The 16,102-nt window shown below is 35.9% G+C and overlaps 1 protein-coding gene across 3 annotated transcripts in view; it reads right to left on the reverse strand.

Moving 5' to 3' along the window:
- Positions 1 to 16,102, reverse strand: part of PDCD10 (programmed cell death 10) — a 51,568-nt gene that overhangs the window by 33,140 nt on the left and 2,326 nt on the right. For 2 of the 3 annotated variants that reach the window (XM_032173955.2, XM_032173953.2), the window contains exon 2: positions 3,303 to 3,514. In XM_032173955.2, coding sequence (XP_032029846.1) covers positions 3,303 to 3,398 — 96 coding nt within the window. In that variant the 5' untranslated portion in view covers positions 3,399 to 3,514. Of the gene's footprint in view, positions 1 to 3,302; positions 3,515 to 8,965; positions 9,039 to 16,102 lie in introns of all 3 variants that reach the window. The other variant, XM_032173952.1, reaches the window with a different exon arrangement.

Raw genomic sequence — 16,102 nt, forward strand, 5'->3', positions numbered from 1 at the left:
TGTAATTTATTAATAAACAAACATATAAACCTTTGGTGACCTAAAATTCACATTGAGTTGCAAAATTGTTTATTTTTCAAAACATAACATATATTACTTGAGAAAACAATTCCTCTAAATGGTCTTAGAAAAAGAAAACACAAGCCTTATTTTTTCCTGGAATCAAGAACTGAATCACCATTCTCTCCTCCCCAATATAGAAAGAATCACTACAAAGTAATAGTTATGTGAGAACCTGATATGACATGAAATGAGGTTTCCAGAAATCCATTATTCCATAATGCAATCAGGGGACCTATTTCACAGTACATTTACAACACATGCAATAAACTTGGACTCTGAACTCCGCAGCAGCTGATTAAACAAGAAGCCTACTTCTTCTCAGCTGTCCTGGAATAGCTTTATTAAGTCTAGCAAACATCGAGCTTCCAGAATGCCATAAATAACTTTGGCTTGCAAGCTGTAGTAACAGTACGAAAATTTCCCCAGGTGTAAACATGTCCTACTAGCTAGAAATCCTTTAAAAGATGATTACTAGACTGCCATTGTAGCTATCATGGATCTAACGTTAAGGTGAGAAGGAGTAATCATTTTAACTCTTACAATACACTGTAGACAAGATTTAGTGAATCATTTAGCTTCAGAGTAAAACAGTCATCTTTACTATGGTACAATTTTGCAGATCAATTTGACAACCACTTTCACCTTTAAATCTGCACAGCACAGAAAAAAACCAAACTAAAATATAATTTCCCTATTAGATACAGAGAATTTCATAAGTAAACTATAGTTAAACACTAACGTTTAACCGATTAGGTATCTTATTTATATGTTATTTTAACAAACTAAAACACCAAATAATAATCCTAGTATTTCATTCTTTTTTAACCAAATACCTCATATTTGAAGGAACAATTATTATACTCCACTCCCAACTCAAGCCCTAGATTTCATCTCTATATCAAAGAGGAAACCCCAGTAAGTACCATCCCTATTTCTAAAACCCTATACTTCTGAACATGCTTTTGAATACATGACAGAAATAATTTTTTTAAAAGCTTGACACCATGCTGTTAATGTTTGATCGTTAAATTCAATTTGAGAATTATGCAGGAAAAAGACCACGCAAACTGTTAGAACAAAAACCTTTTCTAATTTCTCTTCATTCACTAGAGGATTAAACTGAAGATATGCAATGTAAATTTCCCTCCATTCAAGTAAAGGCTCAAAATACCAGATAAATACAGAAAATTCTTCCAAACAACTTTGCCCAATAACTTATCAACTCAGAATATAGACATGAAAAGAGAGAGTATCTCTGGGTGGAATTGTGATAATGGTCCCTGGAGTAACTGAGAAGGTCAAACTAAATTGTTACCAAGATAGGTTACTCACTAGCTTATAGGATCTGTCTCCTTATCAAATTTCTAGGGCAAGAATAATTTAAAAATTTACTTGCTTAAATGTCTGTGTTTCCGAATAGATTAAGAACATGCATGCAGCCTTTTTCACACCTCCAGACCCTAACAGAAGTATTCAGCAAACAAATGGCTGGCATTCAGTAAGTATTTACTATAAACATAACTGAAGCCACTTGCTTCTAACAATAGCTCCTTGAAATGAATGGGTAAGTATCAGAACAAAAATGGTGAAATTAATTACTGGTGTTGGCTACAGCTGCCAAAGCGAGACATAACCAGAACTAAAAAGTGTCTCTAGTGCTACCATGGTGGCAGTATAACAGGAGGTTTTTCAAAAGATGCCTCTTCCTTGACAACAACACTCCTAAATTTCTCAACCCCTTTGTGGCTAGGTTTGGTCATTAGAATTAAGTTCTTGACAAAAAAATTAAGTGTAAGTCTTGTGTAGGCCTTTCAAAAAGGCTACTTTAAGGAAGCAAACTCAGCTAGATGCAGGACCCCACTCTCTGCCCCACTTTTTCCCCTTCCAGGCAACAACTTAGGATGTGATGGGTGGCTCTTCAGCAGCTATCTTGTATGCTGAGGTGACCTTGATTGATAATGGAAGCCAAATGCTAGGATGACAGAGCAGAAGATAAGAACTTGAGTTTCTCATACTGAGTCATAACAATACTAGCCCTGGACCACTTATCTTCAGAATCTTTTATGTGACAGAGAAATAAATTTTTATCCAAGCCATCATTTTGTCCATTCTTCTATGGTTGTCAAACCTAACATTACTTGAGAGACAGTGTTTGAAAATTTAAAATGTTGACTGCATTGGCAACTAAATCTGTGGCTTTCATGGCAACGAGTGTAAATGGATCACTCTCTACTGCCCCTAAGACTTAAGATTATAGAATACAACTGTAATCAAATCCAATAATGTGGAAAAAAATGGTTTTGAAATGCAGAATCTTACTTTAATGAAAGTATTTTACAAAGAGAGACGAAAACTCATTGGAAATGGTGAGAGCATATGGACTATAATAGTAACAATAAGGTTAATGGTACTAAAGGCAAATTAGATTAATAAAATAGCAAAAAATTATTAAAATTTTAAAAGGCTGAAGCCATTAAATTTGAAGTCTGGAGATCTTGATTTGTTATAGGTAATTTTAGGAAAATAATTTCACATATCAGGGCCTTAGTTCCCCATTATAGAAAAGGAATTAAATAATCTCTAAGAAAATTTCAGTTCCAGAATTCTCTACATACCTTAGCATGTTAATATTAATTTAAAAGAAAACCCCAAAATATATCAATATTAAGTCTAAGACAATTCTTCAAATTAAAAAGCAACTACACCTTCTCCAGATACAAAGCAATGATATCTTCCAAATATTGGTTTAAAAAGTTTTGTCACCACTGACAATATCTGATTAAGATCTTTGTGCCCGCTATTCTGGCTACCTAGAATGGACTTATCTCCAACTCTTCAATTAACTCTATTTATCTCTTTTAGATCTCTTTCAGGTCTTAGGATATATGTCTCTTCTTCAGTGAGGCCTGTCCTGACCCCTAGAGTAGGTCCCACCTATTTTCTTTCTTAACATACTCTGCTTTTAAACTTCATAGTACTTCATCACCATTGTTCATTCATATAATTATTTGTGTTCTTTTATTAAATGTCTTTTTCCCACTATAGCATAATCTCTAGAGGGAAGAGGCATATCTGTTTGGCTTTGTTTTCACTATTTTTTGCCCTGATACAATGCCTAACACAGAGATAAGAGTTCATTCATGCTAGTATTTGTTATACAAAAGAACAAGCAGATGAATAAATAAAGCAGGAATTAAAGAATTGCAGAGTTCAAGTAAGAACATGTTTACCCAACTCACCTCATTAAACACAGGATACATGACTGCATAGAGGGGCATAGAAACCATGGATGTGGTCTCAGCTTCATTCTTCATCTCTTCCATTGTCATCCTCATTCAAAAGCCAACTACAGTTGAAAAAGCAGTGCTAAAATGCAGAGGAATCTTCATTCACTGCAATATTTCGTCTCTTTTTTGGTGATAAAAGAATTGGACACAAAAAACACACTGATCTGGTGAAAGGGGAAGAAAGAACAGAGACTTACCATATTAAGGGGAAACAACAAATACCAATAATTTTCCTTTCCAAATTACAGAGTTCCTATCTTATGAAAAGCTATTTTTTAATATCTTCTACTTGTGAAAGCAAACCTAGTTGGCAAGAAACTTACCTTTTCCTCCAAAGACTCAACAACTGCCCTTCCCTAAAGTCCTTGGTTAGGTACGACCTCACAAAGCAGTGATTTAAGACACTGCTTAACCTGAACTCAGAGAGCTCTCTATGAAGCACCACGGAATAATGATGTATGTCATGCCACCATATACAATCTAAGAGAACATATGAATAAGACACATACTTATAATATTTATACATAATATAAAATTATTATCAGGAAATGCATGATGTGTAAGGTGTGCAGAAAAACAAATTAAAGAATCAATAAAGAAGAACGAACTAGGGTGTTTTAACATTTTTATTAAACCCTTTTTGCTACTTGTTTATTGATTTTGTCACCTGAAAATAACACAAACATAACAAGCACCAAATATGTCAGACAAACATAAAATTGAAAAAAATTCTACCAAATGTGATCCACTTGGTAAAATACTTGCTACTTCATTGTGCCAGTGATACCTTTTGGTATTTAGAAGAACTACAGAAATTGTTGTCCAAATCTGACACAAAAACTGAGAAATAAGAAAAACCCAGAGAGGCTGGTAGTTTGGGATTAAAATCAAGAATTCAACAATAAAAGAAATTTTGCCTTGAGGTGTTAAGGAAATATGTTAGTTTTTAAAGAGAATACAACTATTTATTTCCTTTACTATGGTTAAAAAAAAGATCCTAATCATAAAGTGAATAACAGTAGTGACATACCTATATTAAACAAAAAGCCATTTTTTGATTAATTTCTACTACTTGTAAAGCATTTTCATAGCATAAGACATTTTGCATGTGCTTTAAAAAACTGCAATTCTAATTTTACAAGTGTAAAGCAGGCTCAGAGATAATAAATAACTTGCCCAAGATCAAACAGGTAGAGACCCAAGACTTGATCCCAGGACTCTGAATACAGATCTTATACTCTCACATACCAAAACCAAATTTGAAGTGGAAATAAAGAACCCCACCTCATCTACTCAAGAAAAGTACCCAGAATTTATTACTCACTAAACATGTTTAGAGTATGTTTAACACCGCTAGGTATGAAATGCAGTTCCTAATCATTAAAAATTAATCTGTGCCAGAATGTGTAAGACCTAACGAGATTGAAAGATACAATCAAAGGCCTGCAGTGACGCTTCAAAAAGCTCCAATAACCTGTTCCATTGGAAAGCTGCTTAGTATTCCACCGTATCGCTACCAGTGAAAGGGAACGCAACACCTACGGAAACTGTTTAGTCCCCTTGCTGACAGTTCTAAACATCAAAGAGTTTTCCTGTTTCTCACCTGAAACCTACTCCATGACTTGACAGAACAAAAAGAGCAAAAGGCGAGTTCCTGAATTTCGTTCTATGGGGAAAAAGAACACCATTACCTGATTATGTAACTTATTTAAGTAGATGGCTTTGGTCACAGCATGATGGAGAGAATGGAGGAAGAATAACGACAAGGAAAACTTAAGAGACTTAGTATACCTATGTCAGAAATAAACAGGACCAAAATAATAAGCAAAAAGAAGTAGATAAATACCAATTGTGGCCCTGCTGTTCCTATTTAACTACATAATGTCACTTGGTAATCTGCTTTTCTGCTTCAAAATAAATTGGGAAAACTTCATAATAAAAAAAACCTGGGGAAAAGGAGGATGGCTAAAATGCAGTGATATCAGTTAAAATGAAACGGACAGAATGAATGCAGAATATAGACAGCAGCAGAAGGCATGGTATCATCAATGAAAAATCAAGTAAGAAATGGCCAAACGAAAACAAGAACAGACCTTGAAGAGCTCTCTTATTATGTGACAGAAAAAAAAATTATTTATTTAATAAATATTTCATTGGTTACAAGGAGGCACAGTATTAAATATAGAGCAGTGAACAAGACAAGACAGTCTCTGACCCCATAAAATGTGTTTTATAAAAGGAAAGTCAGAAAACGTACAACTGTGATGCGCACAAAAGGGAGAAGTCAGACTGCTATATCGCTATGGGAGAACTGGAGAAAACCAGCATCACGAAACAAGTTTCAAGGAGAAGAAGGTAGCCAAAAGTTTTACATGCTACTGAGTATGGAAAGTAACTTTTTTTTTTTTTTTTGAGACGGAGTCTCACTCTGTCGCCCAGGCTGGAGTGCAGTGGCGCAATCTCGGCTCACTGCAAGCTCCGCCTCCTGGGTTCACGCCATTCTCCTGCCTCAGCCTCTCCGAGTAGCTGGGACTACAGGCGCCCGCCACCGCGCCCGGCTAATTTTTTGTATTTTTAGTAGAGACGGGGTTTCACCGTGGTCTCGATCTCCTGACCTCGTGATCCGCCCGCCTCGGCCTCCCAAAGTGCTGGGATTACAAGCGTGAGCCACCGCGCCCGGCCATGGAAAGTAACTTTTAAAAAATTATTTGATTTCTTGATGAGGTTAAAGAGGTAACCTTCAAAGAGCGGAGTACTTATATACTGGGGTGAGAAATCCCTGCAGGGGCTAAGAGAGTGAGCTGGTAAGAAAGGAGTCTAAGTTTTCAAGAATCTCGGTATAAAGGAGGTGAAATACTTATGAGAAAAGTAAGCACAATGGAATTACTTTTGTGTTTCACTCTTTTGAACACATACGCATGTAACTGCAGATGTACAGGCTGCCAGAGGTAAAGGGATAAGGTAAGTGGCTAGAGTCACTTTCAGAATTACTGCTGACATCTCTACCTACATACCCCCTATAAACCTACTCAAATACTTAATTTTTACCTTTTGTAAATACTGGCATTTAATATTTTTTAAACTGGTGTTTAATAAATAGTCTCTATAACTAACTTTACAGTACTTGTCAACAAAAAGAACAGTATTTTGTCCTTTTTAGCAGTGCTTTTTTGTCAACAAAAAGAACAGTATTTTGGCAACATCATGGGCTACGTAAGTGGCTGGCCTACGGCATACATGCCATCTTTAATACTGTTCTTATGAAAAATGCTCCAAAGAACCAATTTAAAACTGAACTTTTTAGAACACACATTAACAACTGGGGTCACTCACAGTTTTAGTAGCATTTACATGAGATTAAAAATCAACAATTCCAATACGGCTTTTTAAATATTGAATTACTGTCAATTTCAACTTCAAGTTAAAATATGCCTTTGTCATTTCTTCCACATGCTTCTTCATTTGAAATAGTTCAAGGGACAACCTGCAATTACCCCACGCAACGAAGAGCCTGCTATGGAAACAGCAAGGGTTGGCTGAGCTGAGTGAGGTCTGAGGCCCCCTTTGACAAGGTGCCTTCCTTTTAGGATGAGTGTGACCAAGTCCCAGCAGCTGGGTAGCACATTAACAAAATTTCCGCCCTCTAAGGTACACTATTTTCCGGAGCAGGTGCTGATTATGCACATACAGAAAACTGAAGATCACTGACTACAAATCCCACATCTGAAATGGCCTTAAAGAGTTATTTCATCCATCCCACTACCTACAGCAGAAACCGAAGTCCAAAAAGAGTGTAGTGACTTGCTCCTGGTCACAACATCTAGCTAATAACTAAATACATAATAAAAATTTAATGTTGGTATGATGGCAACATAGCAAGAACTTTACATCTCAGATTTCAAATGTGCTGCTTTGCAGGGAAATTTTCAGTTCAAAGTAAGCTTTGTGTACTGTTAGCATCCACGGAATAAAAACCAAGAACTAGAAATGTTGATAAGAACCTAGACAAAAGGCATATTTTTAAAAACACTTTTCTTCAAAAACACCCATTGTGATATCGGGATATCAACATTGAGTATAAGCAATCTTCCCATTTATAATTTCCCCCTCATTTTCTTCAATATTCAAAATAGCACTGCTAATTTTTAACAGAAGATAATCAGCTTTAAATATCTTCCTGAGCTGAAGATAATTATCACTTGCTTAGAATAAGAAGCCCAAAAACATAGGTATTCGCCATTCCACTGCCAAACTCTTAAATCTTTGGTGTTTCTGCCCTCCCTAACCAATTCGAGTCTGCTCATTTAAAGAGCTACACATGGGTATATCTCAGGGCTCAGAATCAGTATTTCCTGAAACTGCCTTACTTTACTCCATCCAGGACTTGAGATAAGTCTAGAGCCAAAGCTATTTACTATCAAATGAAAGGAGTGGACCAACAGAAGCTCTTGGTACTGGTACAGGCACTTCTTGGTTAGAAAAATGGCTTTTTAAGTAATTCTGCACTTAAAACATTTGTAGGCAGGCAGGTCTTTTTGTCTTGTTTTTCCCTCTAGTAAAATCCAGTACTTAGCCCTCTTGGCCTAAATTCTTATAATTCCTATAATTTCTCTCTCTAAAAAGGGAAAGATTGATTGATTGATGTACGCTGGATCTCCAACAAAATGTGCATGAACATTCAGTTAAGAGAAGTGTGTTCATTCTAGCAGTGAGCAGAATCCTATGTTTATGTTCCCATTTATAAGTGTGTTTCTTCTTCCCAATAGAGACATTAGAGTCAGCATAGCAGGCACATAACAGACACTTAATGTTTGCTGAATGACCAAATTCATGAGTTGAGATGGGCAATTTATAAATTGAATCAGTCTTGCTAATACTTTTCAAATAGCATGCCTAGCAAAATAAAAACACACACAAAAATCAAATTAATTCTATTAACAAAGCCTGGACCCAGCCACATTATCACTGGAACCAAAATTCAGTGATAATAAGACTTCATTATTGTTATCAGCTATACTTTCCAAAGTAATCTAACAGGAATTTTTTTTAAGACAAATTTTTCTTTAAGCATCATATCATTAAAAATTATTTACAAATTCTAGTTAAGGAGGTCCTCCCCAAGAGTTGGTTAACCCAGGGTTTCAATTAACTGACAATTCCTTGCTTTCTCTCAATAATATAACATAGAGATTTATACTCATCATCTGGGCACGGTGGCTCATGCCTGTAATCCCAGCACTTTGGGAGGCCGAGGCAGGTGGATCACTTGAGGTCAGGATTGTTCAAGACCAGCCTGGCTAATATGGAGAAACCCCATCTCTACTAAAAATACATAAATTAGCCGGGCGCGGTGGTGGGCTTCTGTAGTCCCAGGTACTCAGGAGGCTGAGGCAAGGGAATTGCTTGGACCTGGAAGGCAGAGGTTGCAGTGAGCCGAGATAGTGCCACTGCACTCCAGCCTGGGCAACAGAGCAAGACTCTGTCTCAAAAAAAAAAAAAAAAATCACTCATCAAACTTTTAGAGAAAATGGATTTATACAAAGACTGTATAGATCGCAGTCTGGCCATTTAACAAAGCTGGGCGGGGTTAACATTTGCTGACACAGTTTACGTACCTTTTTAGGGCTTTCTCATGCCAAAATGCTGTTAGTCACTTCCAAACAAGAGACCAAGATTTAGAGGAGAAAGCTAGGAAAAAGGGAGGCAGAGGAATAGGGTAAGTCAGTGATCCTACTTAGAGTAAAATGAGCTTGATGTCTTAAGGATATACCCACATCTCTCTCCTTGACCTGCAAATTACATCTTCTATAATTCAATGTCTTCCATTTCCAGTTTTCTTAATAAGGATAAGTGGAACCTAACCTCCCTGAACATACACTACTGTCAGCTTAGTACTTATAGAATTTTACACTTAGGGACATCTAGAAGCAATCTCTTATTAATGGTAAGTGTATATAGCACTTTACCATTGTATTGTTTATATATATATAGTATATATATATATGCTTTAAAAATATTAAATGGACAATTTGTGCAGAAAGATACAGGGAAAAAGCATAAGCATTTAAAGTCTCAAAGCACGGGCTCAAATTCTGGTCCTGTCATTTATAAACTATCTTTGTCTCTGAACAAGTCATTTCACCTCTCTATCCTTTAGTTTCTTCTTCAATATGTCTGACAACTCTAGGGTACTTAGCAGCACAAGCTTGTGGATCTTCAACTTGGTGCTGCTGAGACTTCCAACTCTCCTTAAAAGTTAACTGCATCATGTCAAGTGTATGCACTTACATATTTTGTACAGTACTGTTTCTTTTTTATCTTTTTTTTTTTTTCTGAGACAGAGTTTCACTCTGTCGCCCAGGCTGGAGTGAAGTGGCGTACCTCCGCCCAGGTTCAAGTGATTCTCCTTCCTCAGCCTCCCAAGTAGCTGGGATTATAGGCGCCTGCCACCACGCCTGGCTATTTTGTATTTTTAGTAGAGATGGGGGTTTCACCATGTGATCCACCCGCCTCAGCCTCCCAAAGTGCTGGGATTACAGGCACGAGCCACTGTGCCTGGCCAGAGTACTGTTTCTTAATACAGAAATGTATAAAATGGGTAAGAAGTAACTTTTTCTACACATAGATAGACAGTATACAGCAGGAGATAGTGCTCAGACTGGAAGAAAAAAAAACCTCAGTTTGAATTTTTGCTCAGCTGGATACTATCATTTCAGTTTTGTAAATTTCTATTTCTAAACTAGTGAGAAACAGAAATACTGAAGTACTCACTTCCCCAGATTAAGAGTACTAAATGCATATAAAATACTCACTACAGTGGCTAACACACAATAACCATTCTATTCATATTGTTATTAATATTTTAGCCAAAATTCTAGGAACCTGACATGGAATCGACTGCAACTAGGGTTAGGCAAACCAGATGCCTAGAACACAAAAGTTTGCTCTGATTTGCATGACTTGGAGAGTTAGTGCTTCTTCAAAGTTTGTACCCTAGGCACATCTCTTGCCTCACCCTAGTCCTGCCCCTGCATAACATACACAATGAGAGTCAAACAGATATCACAATGTCATAAAGGCCACCTACATAGCATATTTTCAAAATCTTTTATCTCCCATTTGCCAAAATGGATGCATAAATAAACTTAAGTTTTGGCTTACATAAAAGAATTTGGCCATCAGGTGCATTTTAAAACTTTTTGCCAAGCCAATGTTAAAATTACTTTTTCTAAATGTACATAGATAACAAAGGAAACCATGGCCTAGAAGCAGGCTGGGTAGCAGGCTGGGTTGCAGACTGAAATCAAGATGTGATCAAAGCCCTTGAGATAATTCATAAAAGGTTATAATCTGTACAAGATAATCAAAAGTTGACAACAAAATCAAAGAGCTCATTACCTCTGAATTAGCTGATGGGAAATGGAAACAGTAACAAAATAGTAACAATTGGCTCCTACGACATTTCAAAGCAACTTGTTCAAGGGGAAAAACATACATCTCTTTAGTTGTGACAATCCTCATTTTTTTTTTCCTATGTCTAAATTTTTGGTAAATTCTGATCTGAGTAAAATTTAAATGAAAACACTTGTTGGAAGACAGGAAACAAATCTGTCTTCTTGAATATGTTCATCTTTTGCCCATAAAGTTCTCAACCTAATGGTTCATGAATAATGCCTAGCTGAATAGTTGTTTGGTGTTTAATTGAAGTACATGTCTATTTTCCTTTTTATTAGTATTATTCCTTGTCTTAGTTTCTCCAATACGATGTTAATTAAAGCTTTCCTTTAAAATCCCTTAGAAATTCAACTAAACTTAATTCCTCAGGGTGTTTTTATGTCCTCTCTGCTTAAAGGAATTAAAGGAATCTGTACCACCCTGGATCAGAGCTACTTGTTTGTATCACTTATAATCTTAGATACCTAGAATTTAACTTAATGACTCCTAATGGCTTAAGATCCTCTAAAACATGCAACAGGTACTTTCATTACTTTACACAATTTTTTTGCACCAAAAACACTGCCACAGGGCACTCAAATGTTGATAGAAAGTATTAGCCCCAGACAATAAATAGCCTCCACCTTATTTAACATTAGGTGCTAATGAGGCCAAGGTTCTATCTTGATGATGCCATTTAACTTTACCTTTAGCTCCCAATTGATCTCAAACACAAACACTATTGCTTACAGGAAGAAATTAGGGCCAGGATAGTATCTGTTTTTACTGCATTTACTATTCCTCCTGTAACCTACACTTCGCGAAAGCGTGATTTATTTTTTAAGGAAGCATACCAAAAATAAGGTAGAACCTCGGAAATCTCTCAAATTTTGACAGTACTGCATAAATGCCAATTTTAATATGGATAAAGACATAGAGAAAGATGTGCAGTTCTCAATTAAAAAAAAAAGGATTCCAAATGCTTTGGAATTAAATGGAAAAAAGCCTAGCAACAATCTAAACTCGTATAGGGTGCAGTTGCTGTCTAGAGGCCAGGTCTGACTCATTTAACATTCCCAACTGGCTTCTGTTGTAGTAACCTTATATAAGTCTGAGCAGGCAGCCGGTGTGTAACATCTTAGGGTTTTGTCATTCCATAACTTCAATTTCAGTTGAATTCCAGTCTATCTTGAAGTAAGAGAGAATGACTGAATAAGACAGGGAGACCCATTTCTGTGCCAGGGACCAGATGGCAGTTAGAGAAACAATCATTTATTTTTCTATCAGCTCTAACCTAAAATTATAAAATGAACTGATGCACATGGAAGTACTTACTATATTAGAAAGACTAAATGTCCATACAATGGTCTTTCAACCCTTTCCCCTTGTATCTACTAAAGTATAAACTCCCTAAAGAGAAGTTGTATCCATTTCTCTATTTCCTAGTATCCAACACAGTATTCTGCATAGTCAGTCTAAGTCAGCAACAGTGTTAGTTGGAGATATGGTGATGAAAAGTTGAACAGCACATACCCTTGAGGGTATGTAGTCTTGCAGGAAAGAGAGACAGTAAAGAAATACAGTGACATGTCACACTCACACTGCCACTTGGCATTAACACTCCAGGGAGCGCACCTGCTTCACATGATACTCTTACCCTATGTAAGTTCAACAGACATGGTGAACATTTGTTTGAAGAAAACAAACAAAAAAATAACTTTATTAAAAATAACTACTGGAGTATGTGATAATTCCATTCCCTATGCAAAAGTCCCAGAATGAGAGAGATAAGAAACACGGACTGCCACTCCCCACACCAGACTGAGAGCCACAGTGAGCTCTCACAAAGAGTAGCTTGCCACACTGATTGTGACTCTTGTATTATAATATACATATTTCTTTTTTCAATATGGTCTCTGCATAACAAGTCAAACACTTCACCTGGTACGCAAAAGAAATCTACTCCAATGCTAGAAAAAAACTGGCTGTGTTGAAGTTGTTAGTCTACAACATGTATTTCCTAACAGGTTTTTTTTTAAAGTTTGAATATTAAGTAATTTCTGCCTGCCACACTGACCTTAGCATTTAAGACATAACTTCTCTGTAACTACAACTCTTAATGCTAATTTCTCTCTCCAATGGAGTTCAATCACTAACATCATTTTTACTATAATGATGAAAAACATGGTCTCTTGAGTCAGCCAGCCTGGATTCAACTCCTAATTCCAAGCAATTTTTCCTGCAACCATAGGCAAGTTCCTTAACCTCTCTGTACTTTAGTTTCCTCATTTAAAAATTGGAGATAATAGTGCCTCTACCTCAAAGGGTTGTCGTAAGGATTATAAGAGATCCTGTAAAATGCTTAGCATGAGACCTGGCACTTAGTTACTTAATACTCAATAAATGCTAGCTATTATATTAGGTTCCAGTTCATTCCAACGAAGGTTTAAGGCAATTTCACAGGTAATATGCATTCAATAAGTAAACGAATAAAAAAATCATTATTTAGACTAACCTCTGGTAAACTTATTCCCAAGGGACCGGCCTGAGTCTATGTTAGTGACTACCACTTAACATGTTCCACTGCTGTTACCCAATAGTTCATAAGCTTGTTAATAAAATTCTTTTCTTTTTCTTTTAACCCTATAGGCAACCTTGATTCTATCAACTGTAAAAGAATGAAACTGAATAGCATAAAATCACTTTTGGGTGATGTTAAAAATGGTTATACATAACCAAAAATGTAAGAGTGAGCTTGAAAAATAAGTGTAATATAATACACTTAAGACACATTTAAATTTTGTAGTTTAAATGACAAAATTGAAATTTCCATCTTCATATAGACAAAAATGAACCACCAAACCACAGTGTTTACCTTTCAGCACATAAATTATTTCTAATTGCTATAATAAATGTGCTTTCATTTTCTGCATTGTTTGTGTGTGTGTCCCTAAAGAATAACCCTCTAACACTGCAGCTTACTATAATATTTCAAATGCAATAACATAGATAACAATGACATTAAACTTCTAAATCACTTTTACAGTTTATATTATGGAAAAAAATTACTTGTCATGTAAGTGGCTTAAAATTCTTAGTAACACCTATCATAATGACCTTAATCGTCCAACAACACATAAAAAGCAGTACTTCAGTTTTATCCTCCACATAGTGGTTACGCTAGGTAAATATGAAAATTTTATCCAAGATTCAAGTAACATCAACACTGACTTTTTAAAAAGTAAGTTTAGGATTTAGCAAAGACTTGTTTTTAATAATAAAATGGATAGTATTACCAAATTTTAAAGCCAAATATCAGCAATCTCTTTTTGACAAGATCTTGTGGAAGAGTAAACTGGTGAACCCATGAGGGCATACAAGACTACAGAAACTCAGGGTTATTGACCTTACTCTATGCCATACCGTGGTACTACAAATGACTGCAGAACTTGCTTTCAAGACCAAAACCTAACACAATTTATCCCTAAAATTCAGTTTGCACGTTTTAAAAATTATCTTTTTATGCTTAAGTCTCCAGCTATAAAGCAAATAAGATTAGAAAAGTATTAGAAAAATTTTCAGGAAACCCAAAATGTAAGTTCCTTTGAAACAAAAACTACTCAATTTTACAAAGCCACCCTGTCTAAATCAAGTGATATTAAAGGTATAATTCATAGGAAAATAGCAAGGTTAAAAAGCAAGAAATAAAACAAAAAAGCAAAGAAAAAGGAATAATTATGGATTTTAGAATATGCAGACAGATCCGGATTCTAACCATGGTTCCAATACCAACATTCTGGAAACTCTAGCAATTCAATTAAACTTTTTTTAGTTTAATAAGTAAATTTACTTATTTTCTTGATGTCTTCTGCTATAAAACAGTATTACTACTACTACCTAGAAGAAATAAAGGTTTTTAGGGCAACACAAGATAACAATAGAGAAGAAGAGTCCATTAGAAGTTTCTTCCAAGTCTATATTTTGTTATAATGAATATCGCTTGCAAAAAGCAGGACAGTGGTTAAGTCTCTAAAATGCCGTGTTACATAGCAATTTTGCTGTAAATGAAAGTGATTCTTTTATCATTTCCACTTAGAAAATTAATCCTGATTTCACACACCTCCAAAAAGAACAAACATTTTTCTACAATTTATATTAAAATTCTGTCAATGACTCCTTTGCATATAACCTAAATTGCCTAAGCATTATGGCTCATTTGAAAGTTCTTATATACTTCAATCCAGAAAGCGTATCCGCTTTATTCATTTCTCTATTTCTATCCCCAGAGAAGTGCTGGAAGCATTGTGCATGAATACACTCCTTCATTCATTCAGCAAATATTTACTGAACCCTTACAATGTGCCAGGTACTACGTAAGCAGTGGGGTAAAACATGACAAATGAGAGGGCCCTGCTCAGGGAGCTTATAGTCCAGTGAGGAGACAGTATTTGTCAAATAAATACAGAAATAATTAAGTTTCTATTATGATGATGCCACACAGGAGTACACAGTACGGTGAATACATGGCGGAAACCTATTCTGATTCTGGGAAAGCGGGCAAAGCTCCCCTGAGGAACGATATTTAAATTGAGACGTGAAAACTGACTACCAGGTGGCCACATTTAGGTAGGTGTGAGGGGAACAGTCCAAGGAGTGAGACGGAATATGTAAAGGCCACCAAGTCAGGAAGCAGCTTATGTATGTAGTAACTGAAAGGCATGGTAAATGAGAAAGGCTGGAGATAAGGACAGAGAGCTGGATAGGAGAAGAGATAAATTTTTAGTGTTAAACAGAGTAAGAAGGTAATAGTACTTGAATATTTAAGTCACATTGTCTTCTCATTTAAATAATCTAAGGGAACTAAGTCTTTACTCTAAAATATTAAAGATCTGTAGTCAGAAGATCTCGATTTTGTCTTACTACCACCAGTTACAAGTCACTTAACCAACTTGAGCCTCTTCATTCTCTTTGTAAATATTATCTTACCTACTGAGACTACAATAATAAACAGCCCCTATTCTTACAGACCTTACATCCTTAAGAGAGAGAGTCAGATGTATCATACACGAAAGACATCCCAAGTCCTCTAAGAAACAATGTCCAAAAGCTGACATAAGGCTCCTGCAAAGTTCAAAATGAGAAGAAATGCAGACACTGGTGAGCTGCAAACTACACGTGTACACATAACTCTGTGAACTCTTAATTATCCAACGTGCAGAGATCTAAAGTGACAATACTGCAGCATGTGACTGAAAGATGATAACAACAATACAAACATTAATCCACCATCCCAATAGAAGAAATATCAAAAACATAAT

Source organism: Hylobates moloch, unplaced genomic scaffold (genome assembly GCF_009828535.3).
Source record: "Hylobates moloch isolate HMO894 unplaced genomic scaffold, HMol_V3 SCAFFOLD_13, whole genome shotgun sequence".
Lineage (NCBI taxonomy): Eukaryota > Metazoa > Chordata > Mammalia > Primates > Hylobatidae > Hylobates > Hylobates moloch.